The sequence below is a fragment of the Poeciliopsis prolifica genome, unplaced genomic scaffold, assembly GCF_027474105.1.
Source record: "Poeciliopsis prolifica strain line A6 unplaced genomic scaffold, Auburn_PproV2 SCAFFOLD033, whole genome shotgun sequence".
In the NCBI taxonomy this organism is placed as follows: Eukaryota; Metazoa; Chordata; class Actinopteri; order Cyprinodontiformes; family Poeciliidae; genus Poeciliopsis; species Poeciliopsis prolifica.
In genome coordinates this window covers 71957-88049 of record NW_026562408.1, presented here as the reverse complement: position 1 = coordinate 88049, position 16093 = coordinate 71957, and the positions used below count along the sequence as shown (strand labels likewise).

The 16093-nt window shown below is 49.5% G+C and overlaps 1 protein-coding gene across 1 annotated transcript; it reads right to left on the bottom strand.

Annotated features, from left to right (window-relative positions):
* Positions 1-1422: 1422 nt before the first annotated feature.
* LOC129373638 (nonsense-mediated mRNA decay factor SMG8-like) lies at positions 1423-9392 on the bottom strand. Its single transcript, XM_055051674.1, is given in 10 exon segments — positions 1423-2184; positions 2187-2214; positions 2517-2877; positions 2879-3068; positions 3298-3389; positions 3391-3641; positions 4112-4257; positions 4446-4996; positions 4998-5338; positions 8675-9392. Coding segments are annotated over 10 exon segments (2760 nt in total). The 5' UTR covers positions 9296-9392; the 3' UTR covers positions 1423-2005.
* Positions 9393-16093: the final 6701 nt, after the last annotated feature.

Sequence of the window (16093 nt, the reverse complement as noted above, 5' to 3'; positions counted from 1 at the left end):
TAAAGTTAATGGATTTTCTGTGTTCTGGTACCTGATGTGTTTGCATTGAATATGAAGCATTAATGTACAAAGTGGCAAAGCAGAAAAATTAAAGACATTAAGTAACTAAAAAGTTAATTCATCATCAATTATAATGAACCAGAAGTGTAACTGCAGCCTACTGTAATCACACTAACATATTATCACTTCCACCTCTTCTTCTTGGCAGTTAAGTTTTCCTTTCACTGCTGGTGTGAAGTTCTTCAGGTTCCTGACACCAACACCACCGTTCAACTAAAACTCAACGTAAACTTAGTGAGATGGTGTCAAGAATACAATCGACATAAAAAATAAACATATTTTAACTGGCTGACCTTCCTTTTGAGGTAGAAATGAGGTGATTAAATCAGTTCTTAAACTTAAATCATCTTTCTGCATTTACTTGTCAAAGCGACGCTGTTATATCGCAGCGTCTGTGGTAACCTAGCAACATGCTGGATTCCACTTCCTACCTTAATCTTCCAAAATAAGAGTCGTAACAAAAAGTATAAATAATACAAAATAAAACATGTAAACTAAAACTATGGCAGTAAAATATACTGCTCAAAAAATACAGGGAACACTCAAACAACACAATATAACTCCAAGTAAATCAAACTTGTGTGAAATCAAACTGTCCACTTAGAAAGCAACACTGATTGATAATCAATATCACCTGCTGTTGTGCAAATGGAATAGACGACAGGTGGAAATTATTTTCATATTTATTTCATTCATTCAGATCTAGGATGTTTTTATTTGAGTGTTCCCTTTATTTTTTGGAGCAGTGTATATAAAATATGTAATGCCAACATACTGAAAATACATTCTAAATATACTTTAAATGTGATTTAATCACAAAAACAGTATAGTCAGAATAAACTAATCAAGCACATTCATATTGCATAAAAAGCAAAAATACTTAGTTTACCAAGTGTAGCTTAAGTTGTTCGAAAACAGTACGAGAAAGTACTTTAAACTGTGCTTTAATACAATTTAAATACTATTAAAATACACTAAGCACAAAATTAGTTGTTCCAAAATGTCACAGTTTAAGTAATACTAAGTGTAGTATACTGATAATTAGTCTGACTTAAAGTTTACTCTAGTGTTCTAAAAAACATTCTTAGTATATTCATTTTTCACCAGGGATGCAATTTCCCCATCAGTCTTCAAGCTGCTACCATCAACAAGTTGATTGTTTTTGTCGATATTTTTCACTATTGCTGTTTTTCGCTCATCTGGAAGAAAATCAATCTGCTTGGTTTCCGCAGCAACTGCTTGTCATTTGAAACGTTGGACAGCGTTAAAAACAAAGTGGAGCCATCTAGTGGACAAAATGTGCAATTTAAGGAATGAGAACATCAAAATGAAGGATTTCAGAAACCATGAAAATAATCACTCTGATAATTAAAGGTTATTTATTCACAGAAACGAGAACATAATGCACTCCAGTGTTAAATCAGAGACCAAACTAAACATTTGTAACTGATGAGACTGCATGATACACATGTTTCATTTATTTCTTATGCAGCCAACAGGAATCAGATTGAACAAAAAACATGCACAGCACCCCCTACTGGCTACTATTATTTTTAATGAAATGGGAAAGTACATTCCCCATTTTCAAATTCTCCAGAAACTTAATTGTTAAAGTTAGAAAAAAATATTAAATGTAAATAAATCTTTTTTCCTTCAACAACTTAAAAACAGTCAAAAATCTCAACAATGAAATTTAGATTTTTGGAGCTCGTCAACTTTGCTTCAGAAATCACTGCAGCATAAGGAGATGCACTAAAAGCCATTTGGTCATGATAGCGCGCATTAGCATGTTTAAATGATGATGCTTCCATTCTTCAGAAATGAACCCATAAACTCCTGTGTGCATCTTTAAAGACCCAGACTGGATTCTGGCACCTGGTTGGCTGTGCCGACAGTGCCGCGGGTCACTGAGGGTCACTGAGGGGTCACTGAGGGTCACTGAGGGTCACTGCGGCGGGTTGGCTGTGCTGGCCCGCAGGACGCCTCGCAGCACCTTGTAGTTACTCAGAGGCTGGTTCTCCTTCGGGGGGAAGCAGGGACCGCGCTCGGTGGCGTAGGAATACGGAAAGCGCAGAACCCAGAAGCCGTCGTTGGGCAGCGTCACTTCCGTCTGCTCAGGGTGAAGATTGGGCAGGGAGGAGGGCCGGGCTGCACCTGCAGACAGAAAACACTGAGAGCAAAGCAGCAGAAGAACTAAAACCATCACAATTCAATTCAGATTGAACCATCAGATCATGAGACAGAGGTTGGTCTGAGGCTGAGGGTTGAAGAGCTGACAGCTTTCTGGATCTTGTTAGAATAAGTCAGATGCAAATAAATAAATAACGAATTAATAAGAAAATAAACATTCTTTTAATGAAAGTTTGATCATTTGAATAATCAGCAGGTAAAGACAACTGTTTCAATATTTGCTTCATCATGAGTGTCCGTGGCCCTCCTGGCTTGCTGTAGTTTACCTGGGGGTTCAGGGTGATCTCCAGCGGCGCGTCAGGCACCACCACGAAAAGCCGAGTCAGCTGAGCGTAGTGCGGCTTCAGGCCGCGGCCCTGAGCGGGCGACGGGACGTAGAGCGGCATGTCGGCGTTCAGGACCCTGCTGGCTGGATCCTTGGCGCCGCCCGGCCCCAGCGCCTTTACGATTTTGTCGGGTCCGCTGCTGATGAAGCGGCGGCCCCGGCCGTCTTCGTACTCGAACCCCACGAAGGCCCGCGCCGCGTCATCCCTCCGGCGGCTCCGGCCCGGCCCGGCGCCGCCGCGCTTCCCCACCGGGTTCTTGTTGGGCGCCGGCCAGGACGCCGTCCCTCCGTCTAGAGGCTCCGGGGCCAGCGTCCTCCTCCGAGCGGGAGCGGATCACCAAGTCCCACGGCAGCAGGAAAGAGGAGCCCGGCAGGAAGCCCGGCTGCTCCAGACCAGTGTGGCAGTTGTAGGACTTTGCTGGTCCCAGTTTGAGTAGAGACCAGCTGGAGAACTTTGGGAGGAGACCTTTGGGACAGGCGGAGTGTGTCATTCCTGGAGACGGAGAAAAACATTTACATGCCTCAATAGCAATGTGAACACACAGCGGCGGCGGCAGTTCTCTTGACTTTATGGGATGAACAGAAACTCGCAGAAGGACACAAAGCGAAGGCCGACAGGCGGTGGTCAGTGAAATTACGTCATCATTTTTTTATGATATTCATTTTTTCACCTCAGTAAAAAAAACTTGCCACTGTTCCCCTAAGCGACTCAACCGTCCTACCTGGCAGGTACTCCACGGTGGACGGCTGGCGGTCCACGAGGCTCGGCCTCTTGGGCTGGACCGGGCCGTCGGACGGATCTGCGTCCGCGTACCCCCAGGCTGTCGGTGGACTGGCCCAGGCTGAGCGCCAGGCTGAGGCTGGCGTCGCCGGGCGTGTGGCTGTGAGCCGCGCTCGCCTCCTTCGGCTGCTCCCCGTCGCCCGACGTCTCTGACGGCGGACGCTGCGCCCGGTCTGAGGCTGGCGCCGGGTCCGGAGTGCTGGGTTGGAAGACCGGGAAGCCGATCCGCTCCAGCTTCCCGCAACATTTCTCCTCCCAGGATCTGAGCACGACAGAAGAGACCAACTTTAACATGCTTTCCTCCTCCAGGTGGAAACAAAACGAGCCAACGGGAAAATACTGAATCAGCTGAATGATTTGACGGGCTGATACCGGTCCAATAGGTTTGACAATAATAAGAAAAATACCTTATTGTTAAAATATCACAGAGAGTTAATTGGTGGAAGAAAGGAAGAAAAAAGATGGATTTGTAAAACAACTGGAAAACCTTTTCCGTTATTACTCATCAAAGCAGGAAAATATTTCCATAAATATGAATTGTTCAAAAATACAATTATTTTATTTCTATGATTTCAGTTCAGTCAAGTTCAATCTCAGAGAACAAAGACATTTTCTCCAAACAGGAAACAGACTCCACTTCCTGTCCGGTCTGTAAGAAGTTGGACTGCAGCGTAGATATCTAGAAATAGATTGAACTGGTCTGCAGCGTAGATATCTAGAAATAGATTGAACTGGTCTGCAGCATAGATCCTGACCTGGTAGAAGTCGTGGTTGGCAGCCTGGATGTCAAACGGATCGTCTCGAGGCGCCTGCTTCCTGCCGCAGTTACAGGCACTGGTGGAGCGCCCCCTGCTGTTGTGGTTCATGATGGGCGGGTTGTGGTCCAGGTCTGGCTTCTCACCTGCAGAAATGACATTAATTTGGGAGGAAAACTGCTGATAGAATTATGGTTAATTGTCAACCATTAGATCAAAATTAATACAATTGATCAACTAATAATGTTCACTTCAACTGTCTTCATCAACAGTGGCACCAGGAGCCGCTAGCTGTCCGCTAGCTGTCCGCTAGCTGTCCGGCGGAGCGTCTGACCTGGCTGAGGCAGCAGGTGGAACTTGTGCACGCAGTGTTGGTCTGTCAGGCTGCGCTCCTCGCACAGCTGGTGGCCGTTGCTCCAGAACTTGTAGCAGTCTTCATGAAGCTGCACCGCATAGCGTTGGAAGGCCACGCCCCTCGCGTGCTGGCTGTACACCCGCAACGCCTGTGCCAGCTGGTTCTTGTGGACCGTGGTGGTGTAGTTGTGAGGGAGGTTGGACTGGTAGGCGCTGTGGGCCAGAGGCAGAGCTTTCTGACACCGGTTTTCTGAGAACTTTGTGTCGGCATCCAGGAAACCATCCAAGACCTTCACCTGGCTTTGCACCTTAGTGGCTAGCTCGGCCAGCTCCTCGTCAGTGTTGATGATCAGGACCTGGTAGAGGCGGGAAGCCAACTGGACCCACTTGGTGAAGGTCGGCAGCTCAAAGTGGGAAGGTTGGGGGTTGCGGCCGACGCTGTCGTCGAAGCCCTTCTTGGTCAGAACCAGCTCGACGTGCTGCCAGAGGAATTCCTTCAGGCTGCAGTCCACCAGCTGGCTTCCATCGGACGCCAGACTCCCTGCTGCTGGGCTGCCGAGCTGACCTACGCTTTTGCTGGTACCTTCTCGGCCCAGTGAGGACCGGGGCGGAGTCCTGATCCGACAAGACGCAGTTGGACCGCAGCTGGCCGAGCAAAGCGCCCACGGGGTCCTGATCTGCTGCCGGGATCACATAGACGAAGGCCTGGTTGGCGGGCACCGTGAACAGACAGTTGCTGCTTTGGTTGGTGACGCGGCTTTTACGGAAGATCCGGTAGATCTGGTCCTCCAGAGCGTGCTGCAGACGCCTCCTCGGGGAATGCTTCTTGGGCTTTTCGGGGTTTCCTCCAGAGTCCGAGCCGTTCCCAGGGACCTTTGGAACAGCAAAGAGAAGAGAACCGGTTACTCTGAGTGCCAGACTGGCCATCGGGAACTCCGGGACTTTCCCTGCTGGCCTAGCCACGGAGGGGCGGGCTAAAGGTCAAGGTCAGCTTGCACTCAAAGCTACAGAATTTAACTTTTGTAAAAATATATTTTTTACATATTTTGTTGAAACTGTCACTATATACCATAAGTTTGCTATGAGATAATCTAAGAAAAAAAACAAGCTCCTGTCTTCCCCCACTGGTGACTAGAAACAACCAATCAGCAGGGAGCTGTCTATCACAAACTTGTGTGGCGCTGCTCATCTCAGTTTTCCCTTCCCTTTTGCTCTCCGCTGTGCTGCAGCGAGCACAGCCACAATGACGGTGAATAAACACTTTTCCTGTCATGGTAAGCTCTTTCTCCACCATTAGCACATTTAGCAGCACATACACCGTGTTCCAAATTATTATGCAAATTGGATTAAAGTGTCATAAAGATAAATTTTGTTGTGCTATTAAATGTATGGATGGTTTTGTGTGTCTTTGAATCACTATAATTACTTTCAGAGAGCTGCTTGATCACTTTAGCTCAGTCAAAGTAAATCTACTTCAGAAGGATGTTCCACATTATTCATCAGGATTCCAGCAACATGGGAGGAGAAAGAATCTGCTGATGAAACCATCAGAGAGTGTAGAGCCGCAAGACAAGCTATGAAAACGAGATATTGAACACTGAAGCGTTTTCATCGTACTGGGAAGAGATTTGTGGCTGATTGAGAACAAAGATGGTTTACAGATAAAGACTAAAGAGGAAAGTTTCTGTTCAGTTCCTGGGATCAAAAGATCAGCTGCTGAAATGACCTTAAAGCAGCAAACAGTTAATAGCCTCAAGGTGGAGGATCCACAGGGGCCCAACCTGCTACTGGGGCCCCAACCTGCTACTGGGCCCCAACCTGCTACTGGGCCCCAACCTGCTACTGGGGCCCCAACCTGCTACTGGGCCCCCAACCTGCTACTGGGCCCCCAACTTGCTACTGGCCCCTAATCTGCTACTGGGGCCCCAACCTGCTACTGGGCCCCCAACCTGCTACTGGGGCCCCAACCTGCTACTGGCCCCCAACCTGCTACTGGGGCCCCAACCTGCTACTGGGCCCCCAACCTGCTACTGGGGCCCCAACCTGCTACTGGACCCCCAACCTGCTACTGGGCCCCCAACCTGCTACTGGGCCCCCAACTTGCTACTGGGCCCCCAACCTGCTACTGGGCCCCCAACCTGCTACTGGGCCCCCAACCTGCTACTGGGGCCCCAACCTGCTACTGGGCCCCAACCTGCTACTGGGGCCCCAACCTGCTACTGGGCCCCAACCTGCTACTGGGGCCCCAACCTGCTACTGGGCCCCAACCTGCTACTGGGCCCCCAACCTGCTACTGGGCCCCAACCTGCTACTGAACCCCCAACCTGCTACTGGGCCCCAACCTGCTACTGGGCCCCCAACCTGCTACTGGACTCCCAACCTGCTACTGAACCCCCAACCTGCTACTGGGCCCCCAACCTGCTACTGGGCCCCAACCTGCTACTGAACCCCCAACCTGCTACTGAACCCCCAACCTGCTACTGGGCCCCCAACCTGCTACTGGACCCCAACCTGCTACTGAACCCCCAACCTGCTACTGGGCCCCCAACCTGCTACTGGGCCCAACCTGCTACTGAACCCCCAACCTGCTACTGAACCCCCAACCTGCTACTGGGCCCCCAACCTGCTACTGGGCCCCCAACCTGCTACTGGGCCCCAACCTGCTACTGAACCCCCAACCTGCTACTGAACCCCCAACCTGCTACTGGACCCCAACCTGCTACTGGACCCCAACCTGCTACTGAACCCCCAACCTGCTACTGGGCCCCCAACCTGCTACTGGGCCCCAACCTGCTACTGAACCCCCAACCTGCTACTGGGCCCCCAACCTGCTACTGGGCCCCAACCTGCTACTGGACCCCCAACCTGCTACTGGGCCCCAACCTGCTACTGGGCCCCCAACCTGCTACTGGGCCCCAACCTGCTACTGGACCCCCAACCTGCTACTGGGGCCCCAACCTGCTACTGGCCCCCAACCTGCAACTGGGCCCCAACCTGGTACTGGACCCCCAACCTGCTACTGAACCCCCAACCTGCTACTGGGCCCCCAACCTGCTACTGGGCCCCCAACCTGCTACTGGGCCCCCAACCTGCTACTGGGCCCCAACCTGCTACTGGGGCCCCAACTTGCTACTGGGCCCCCAACCTGCTACTGGGCCCCAACCTGCTACTGGGCCCCTAACCTGCTACTGGGCCCCCAACCTGCTACTGGACCCCTAACTTGCTATTTGGCCCCCAAGCTGCTCACAAGCAGACCCAGTGGCATTGGGCCCAGCTGGGTATGAAGATCATTTTCAGACTTGTTCACTGATGACGGCTGTCCAGCCCTGGATGGTCCAGATGGACGCAGTCGTGGACGGTGCTGGACGGACATCATGTCCCAACACTGCTGTGATGTCAGCAAGGAGGAGGTGGAGTCATGCTGTGGGCCCAAATCAAGGGGAGAGAGAGAGGTTGAGAGAGAGAGAGAGAGAGAGAGAGAGAGAGAGAGAGAGAGAGAGAGAGAGCTGGTCGGCCCCTTCAGAGACCTGAAGGTGTGAAAATGACCTCAGCAAAGAATCTGGACTTTCTGATTGATCACTTTCTGTCTCGGTCCAAAAAGAGCCGAAGCTTCAGCAGCAAAACCATCTTCATGCAGGACGATGCAGCATCTGCTGCAAGGACTAACTCTGTGTCTCTGGCTGCTATGGGCAGAAAGGAGAGAAACTCGTGGTGTGTCACCATCCTCCTCTGACCTCTGACCCTGTTGGGAACCTCTGGAGATCTGAGGGTTTAATGCAGGTCATATCAAGCAGCAGCTCTGGAAGGTTTTCTGACATCCTGCAGAGAAATTCAAGCAGAAACTTTCCACAAACTCACCAGTTCAATGGATGAAGAATTGAGCAGTGAAACCAGAGAAGGTCCAATATTAACATGTAACTCGTCTGTTAAGATGTTTTAGTACATGTGACCATTAATGCTGCACATTCACAGAATGACTGTTTGCAGATCTTCATAATCCATAAAATGTTTAGAAAATCTGCTGTCATAATAATCTGGAAGTGAGCATTTTGAGTTTTTATTTTTGAAGAAATTCTGTTCTGATGGGAGCGTTGATCAGAAACATTTGATTTATACTGACTTGCATTTGCCATCTAAGAAAATCTGAGAAAATATCACTTTCCTAATCATTTGCAACATGGTGTAGATAAGTTGACTGGCAGCTCAGACCTTCAGGCTCGCATTGATCTGGAAGACGAACAGCAGCCGCGGAGGACACGGCCTGCAGTTCAGCTTCCACTCCTTGGACACCGCGCAGTCCTTGATGGCGGCCCGGATCAGGGGCAGGACCTTCTGCCGCAGGGCGTCCAGGCCCCGGAACAGCCGGTCGTAGGTCACATCGAAGGTCTGGCTGGGGTGGACCAGCAGCAGGACGTGGCACACGGAGAACATGTAGAGCAGGTGCAGGCAGTGCTGGCGCTCCAGGCCCTTCCACACGTCGTGGGCGTCGGCGTGGCTGATCCCGGCGCTCAGGGACCGACAGGCCCGCAGCAGCTGCCGGCTGTCGCAGACGGAGGACAGCAGCAGGTACAGGACTCGGTTCTCCTGGTCGTAGAGAGCCTGGACGTAGCTGTCCGACGAGTCGCCCTCCTCCGACCCGAACAGAGAGAAGATGTGTTTGTCCGCCAGCGTGTTGATGAGCGTCTCCTTCAGAGCCCCGGTCTGGGCGCCGCTCTTTCCGAACACACCGACCACACACAGCCCGGCCTCCCGGTGAGAAGCGTCCCCCGGCGGCTCCGCCCGAAGCAGAGCCCCGAGGTCCACCGGAGGAGCCATGTTCGCCTCCTTCATGACGGAGAACCGGGGAATGAAAACAGAGACGGAACGGTTTCCCTGCTCACTTCCGGTTCCGTTCTCTTTAAGGACCGGGTGGAAACCACGGTCCTGGGTTTATTTAAATTAACAACCCCGTTTGGGAAAAATGTCACTCAGGATGTAATTAAACCTATAAATAAAGCTAATTCTAACCACATGTGGAAGGATAAAACACAATAAGACCAATTTTTTACTCATCAAAAAACAGGATTCAACTCATTTTTACACCTTTTTGACTTTGAAGTAAAGATAATTTTTCTAATATAAACAGTTCAACAAAGTCTGAGAATTTATCCTCACAAACGTCAAGATAAACAAATGAAATCAAATCAATGACTTATGGTGTAAAATGCTTACAGAACGAATAGTTAAGCGTTGGCTAATATATCCCAACTCCTGATGTCCATTGGAATACACATTCTAATCTAGAAAATAACTTCAAATACTATCACTGGAAATACTTAAAGTAAACCGACAGCCAGTTTATTACGGTATCATGAACTTGTATTGATATTCTTGCTTGAAAACAGACTCAACCTGTTCTCTAGGTTGTCTTGTCTGAAGTCTGAATCTCACGTCAAGATTTAGAGCTTCAGTCAATAAAAAACTAGTTTGTAACAAGAACCATTCCAATTTAATAAATACAGTTGTTTGGACAGAGGAGCTGTTTGACACAAACCAAAAGGAATAACTAAGCCTCCATAACAACCTTAAAGATGTCCTTTTCATGGCAGTTTGCTGTTTTGGAGGAAATTCTATTACAGCTTGTCTTTTAATACTGAGAACCTCATTAAATCTCAAAACTTGTTTATTTGTTTACTTTTTATTCTTTGGCATTTAAACACGCAGAGCCCTTTGGTCAACAGTTTTTTTTTTTTTTTTTGATGTACTAATGAATATATTTCTTTTGACATTTACTTTCCCAAAGAAGTCCATCTACCTCCCTCATCATTTAAAGAAATAGTACAAACTACATGTGCCATTATGTGCATCACTGTTAGTGCTGCAGCCTTACAAAAGGAAAATAATATTTATGTCGCACCTTTCACAGGTCAGAGAACCACAAGTTGCTTTAACATACAAACAAAGATTAAAAACAGATGATAAAAGCATAAAAAACTGATGAAAACAATACATCAAAGGTCAAACATTTTCTCATTATCACCACAGGTTCGTCTACTGGCCATCACTCCATTCACCCAGACTAATAAATTGGTACAAATTCATCTTTTAAGCTATCACTGGAAAAACCAAATCCTTCCTCCTGTTGCCTCACTCATCCATTTTTTCAGCAATACCTGCATTTCACATTCTAATAAATGAATCACATCAGTGGACGAATCATCATTTCATTTTGTTGCACCCATTATTGAAACAACTTGCAAGAAACACTGAAGCTCAGAAGATAAACACCAATATAAATTTTGATCAACTCAGAGAAAAACTCTTCACTTATCCTGTGTTGCAGTTTGTTTAGTCCAGGGATGCTCAAGTCCTCCAGAGCTGCTAACCCCTGACTCCTGACCTCTAACCTTAGCCCAGGCCCATGAGAGCCAGTCCTGATCTGTTGGAGTAAAGATGTATCTAAAGGTTGCAGGATGGCTCTGGAGGACTGGATTGAGAACCCTGGTTTGGTCAATATAAATTTGGTTATATTTTTATTTTTGTTCTATGATTTTCTTCTATTTTCTGCTGTATGAAGTTTTTATATTTCCTGAACAAGTTGTTGTTAAAAAAGAGGATTTGTTCTCAATCAGCTTCTCTAGCTAAATAAAGTTCAAAGTAAATAAGTAAAAGGAAGCATAAAACCTATTATAATTCAGTCTTAATGAATGAATTTTAGCTGGAAGATCTCTGACTGCAAGCTGAGCTGAGCGGCTCCAAGTCCGAGAGGTCGGCGCTCTGAACGTAAATACTGACATTTTAAAATTCATTTTAAAATGTGCTGGCAGCCAGTGAAAATAGACTGAAATAGAATAAAGTGCTGCCGCTTTTTGTGTTTGGTAAAACGCCCTGCATCCGTCAGGAAGCAAATCGACCAACTCTGTTTCTCTGCTGACCGTCTGATGCACTGATTGTATGAGCTTGGTGCTGCAGCTGAGCTTGGTGCTGCAGCTGAGCTTGGTGCTGCAGCTGAGCTTGGTGCTGCAGCTGAGCTTGGTGCTGCAGGACCTTTGGTGCTGCGTTCAGGATGAGACTTTTCTGGGATAAAGTTAGAAGAGGGGAAATGGTTGCTGTGGCGCGATCCGTCTCGCTCTCTCGGGAATCTGATATCCAGGACATGTGGAGGGAAACGTGCTGGAGGCAGAACGCCTGTCCTGGAAAGGAAGCAGCGTCTCCTCTGAGCTGCAGGTGATCTCTGGACAAACTTTCTGCCCCTCAAATGATCTGCTTTCACTTTATTCAGTTACAAATTACAAAATGTAACTTATCCCAAAGTGAAATTAAATGTTCTTCCAACTCACATCATCCAAGCACCTTTTGAGTCGTTGTGGGTACGAAGGATCTCCAGTAGCAGTCAACCTCGCAACAAATCTGAGAACGCCTCTGACTGAAGACTGCAGCTGTTTGTGAGATGCTAACAGCTCAATATCTGAGCAGAAGAGACGATTTTCTTTTGTAATGTCAAGCTCTGCTAATCCACCTCAATTGTTTTTGCTGCAGCTCTTAAATCTTTTCTGGCCGTTTTGTTAAATGCAGAGAGACGTAGTCGCACATCTGATCCCTGAAGATCTGCTGAGCTTCTGAGATGCTGATCAACCAATTAGCTGTTCTCACCTGTAAAAACAAACTCCTGTTGTCACGGTTACCCATCATAACTGTACAGCGTCCATAACCAGCGGGAAAAATAAAAAATGATGAAAAGTTTCAAAAAGAATGAATGAAAACTGAAATAGAAACTTATTCTAACAAACACAACAAATATTAACATGAAACAATCTTAACCATTGTTTATTTTGATTTATTTATCCAATTAGGGATCATCACAAATACATATTCTAGAGTTGAAGCAGCGTCTGTCCTCTGGAGGCTTTTAAAGGACAAGAAAATGAAGAAAATAATCAAAATGTACAGAAAACATGATATAACTGTGTAGCACAGAAACTGACCTTTTAAAGAACAATGTAAATTATAGGATCAGGGTGTGATGGCTGTTTGACCTCTGACCTTTTCTCTTATTTAAGGTCAGCTGACGTCATGTGATCCACTAACGGTTTTAGCTCCACATTCACTCTCCTCCCTCTGAGGGATTAGCGTCGCTAACAAGCGACAGGCTGAAGCCGCCAGAGAAAAGAAAAGAGAATTTCATCTAAAAACAGGAAGATCTTCAGATCAGGCTGACCTCTGACCTCTGGTCTGAACCAGAAAGATGGGATTCTATTCAATTGGTCAAAATCCAAATCAATACCCAAACATTTACTGATGTAAGTCAGTAATATTGTTATGAAAATAATCTCATAACTGTTTCAAGAAGCCGTCTGAGATTTATTTAGCAGAAATGAAATTATTTGCAAATCTGAAGAAAAAGTCTGAATTGTTTGTGTTCTTGCCATTGACAGGAATTTCAATATTGTTTTTTTTTTTCTTGCTTTTGGAAAGCTAAATGAATAGATTCTGAGGAAAACGTCAGAATCCTGCAGGTTTTCTCCTCTGACGGTGAAGCTAAAATGATTCAAGCCCTAAACTCAGAGAGAGATTGCTGATTTGCCTCGGTTTGGTTTCAAGGTCATGCTCTTCCTCCTTCGTGATGGCATGTCGACTAAAAAGCTCTCGGACGTCAAAGCGAGCGGCGCTGGCTGCGTGCGCGTTCTTCCCTCTGACGTCACCGCCTCCTGATCAGCCGAAATCCCTGATAACGCGGCGCGCGCGCTCTCCGCTCGGCTCTGAATGGGGGCTCGGTCCAGCGGTGACAGCTCGTCCAGTCTAATCCACGGTCCGCCGCTCCGACACCACCGGCCGTCCTCGGGCCCCGCTCCTCCGGTTCTACGCAGGTATTCAGGTGAGGCGGACGGACGGATGGCCAGCAGGAGGCGCAGGCGGTTCGGTTCTCACTCTGCTCCCTTTTCACACAAGTTGCCGCTTTGTGTCCGTCTCTGCCCAGGAATGAGAAATGATGGCCGGCTCTGCAGCAGAGGAGAAAACCTTCCGCCGGTTCCTGGAGCTGTTTGTCCGGGAGATGAGGCTGCCTCTGCAGGAGGGCGACCCGGTGCCGATGCGCCCTTGTCGGACCTGGTGACGGAGGACGAGGTGGAGGGGGAATGCCTGGACCTGTGCCTGCAGCACCTCTACAAAATAGTTAAGAGACTTTACTTTGTGTCCTGGCATGCGCGCGTTTCCGTGTTCAGGCTTTCATCGGGTTGTTGGTTGTTTTATTCCAAACTGGGTTCTTGTGGTTCTGACGCCTTCGTGCTGCCTGGACGGGATGCAGGGTGTGTCTACTCCAAGTTCAGACAAGAGTCTCTGCGGAGACGCTGTGGGGAATGAAATTGAGCCAAAAGCAGAAGTTCATTCCCGCTTTGCCCTCCGCGAGTTGCGCGTCACTTTGCGCATCTGAAGCGTTTATTCGCTCATTTCTGCGCCGTTTTGCTGCTTTGGCTCCGTGCGGTGGAAGCTGGAGGTCCACAAAGGTGAACCCCTGCTTTTGCGTAACAGCGCAGCGTCACGGTGGCGTGGGAGGGGGAGGAAGCCATGCTGCTGAGCGCGTCTCCACTCGGGCTAAAAATAACCTCGGTTCTGTTAGTGCAGCGATCGGTACTAAAATCCCGCGCAGCGCGCAGCAAGAGCGGGACGGACCCCAGGTTCCGGTCCTCCTGGTTCCGACCCTCCAGCGAAACCCGCTGCAGAGTTCGGAGTGTTGGGTTTAACCCGGCAGCAGCTCGGATCTTCAACCGGAACCAGGAAAACTGGCGGAGCCGCTTGGCCCGGTTTAGAACCCAAAATAGGAGCAGAAACTGGGCAGGAAGAGATGGGGCAGGTAGAGATGGGGGAGGTTGGGGGGCAGGAAGAGATGGGGGGCAGGAAGAGATGGGGGGCAGGAAGAGATGGGGGGCAGGAAGAGATGGGGGGCAGGAAGAGATGGGGGGCAGGAGAGATGGGGGGCAGGAAGAGATGGGGGGCAGGTAGAGATGGGGGGCAGGAAGAGATGGGGCAGGTAGAGATGGGGGCAGGAGAGATGGGCAGGTAGAGATGGGGGCAGAAGGGGCAGGAAGAGATGGGGGCAGGAAGAGATGGGGGCAGGAAGAGGGGCAGGAAGAGATGGGGCAGGAAGAGATGGGGGGCAGGAGAGATGGGGGGCAGGAAGAGATGGGGCAGGAAGAGATGGGGGGCAGGTAGAGATGGGGCAGGAAGAGATGGGGGGCAGGTAGAGGGGCAGGTAGAGATGAGGGGCAGGTAGAGATGGGGGGCAGGAAGAGATGGGGCAGGAAGAGATGAGGGGCAGGAAGAGGGGCAGGAAGAGATGGGGGCAGGAAGAGATGAGGGGCAGGAAGAGATGGGGGGCAGGAAGAGATGGGGCAGGAAGAGATGGGGGGCAGGAAGATGGGGCAGGAAGAGATGGGGGCAGGAGAGGGGGCAGGTAGAGATGAGGGGCAGGAGAGATGGGGGGCAGGAAGAGATGGGGCAGGAAGAGATGGGGCAGGAAGAGATGGGGCAGGAAGAGATGGGGCAGGAAGAGATGAGGGGCAGGAAGAGATGGGGGGCAGGAAGAGATGAGGGGCGGAAGAGATGAGGGGCAGGAAGAGATGGGGCAGGAAGAGATGGGGGCAGGAAGAGATGGGGCGAAGAGATGGGCAGGAAGAGATGAGGGGGCAGGTAGAGATGAGGGCAGGAAGAGATGGGGGCAGGTAGAGATGGGGGGCAGGAAGAGATGAGGGGCAGGTAGAGATGGGGCAGGAAGAGATGGGGCAGGAAGAGATGGGGGCAGGAAGAGATGGGGGCAGGAAGAGATGAGGGGCAGGAGAGATGAGGGCAGGTAAGATGGGCAGGAGATGGGGGGCAGAAGAGGGGCAGGTAGAGATGAGGGGCAGGTAGAGATGAGGGGCAGGTAGAGATGAGGGGCAGGTAGAGATGGGGGGCAGGAAGAGATGGGGGGCAGGAAGAGGGGCAGGTAGAGATGAGGGGCAGGTAGAGATGGGGGGCAGGAAGAGATGGGGGCAGGAAGAGATGGGGGGCAGGAAGAGGGGCAGGTAGAGAAGAGGGCAGGTAGAGATGAGGGGCAGGTAGAGATGAGGGGCAGGTAGAGATGGGGGGCAGGAAGAGATGGGGGGCAGGAAGAGGGGCAGGTAGAGATGAGGGCAGGAAGAGATGAGGGCAGGAAGAGATGAGGGGCGGAAGATGAGGGGCAGGAAGAGATGAGGGGCAGGTAAAGATGGGGCAGGAAGAGATGGGGGGCACGAAGAGGGGGCAGGTAGAGAAGAGGGGCAGGTAGAGAGAGGGGCAGGTAGAGATGGGGCAGGAAGAGATGAGGGGCAGGTAGAGATGGGGGGCAGGAAGAGATGGGGGGCAGGTAGAGATGAGGGGCAGGAAGAGATGGGGGGCAGGAAGAGATGGGGGGCAGGTAGAGATGAGGGGCAGGTAGAGATGGGGGGCAGGTGCTGCACAAACCTCCAGCTGGAGTCTGAACTGTTTCATTTTGCAACTGCGGCTGAAATGATTCATCCTGATTAATTGATTATTGACGTTTTCTATGGATCATCAACTGGAGGATTCAGATTGAAAATATCCATTTTCTTAAAGAACAAGACAATCAGAGCACAGCTCTACAAAATATATTCA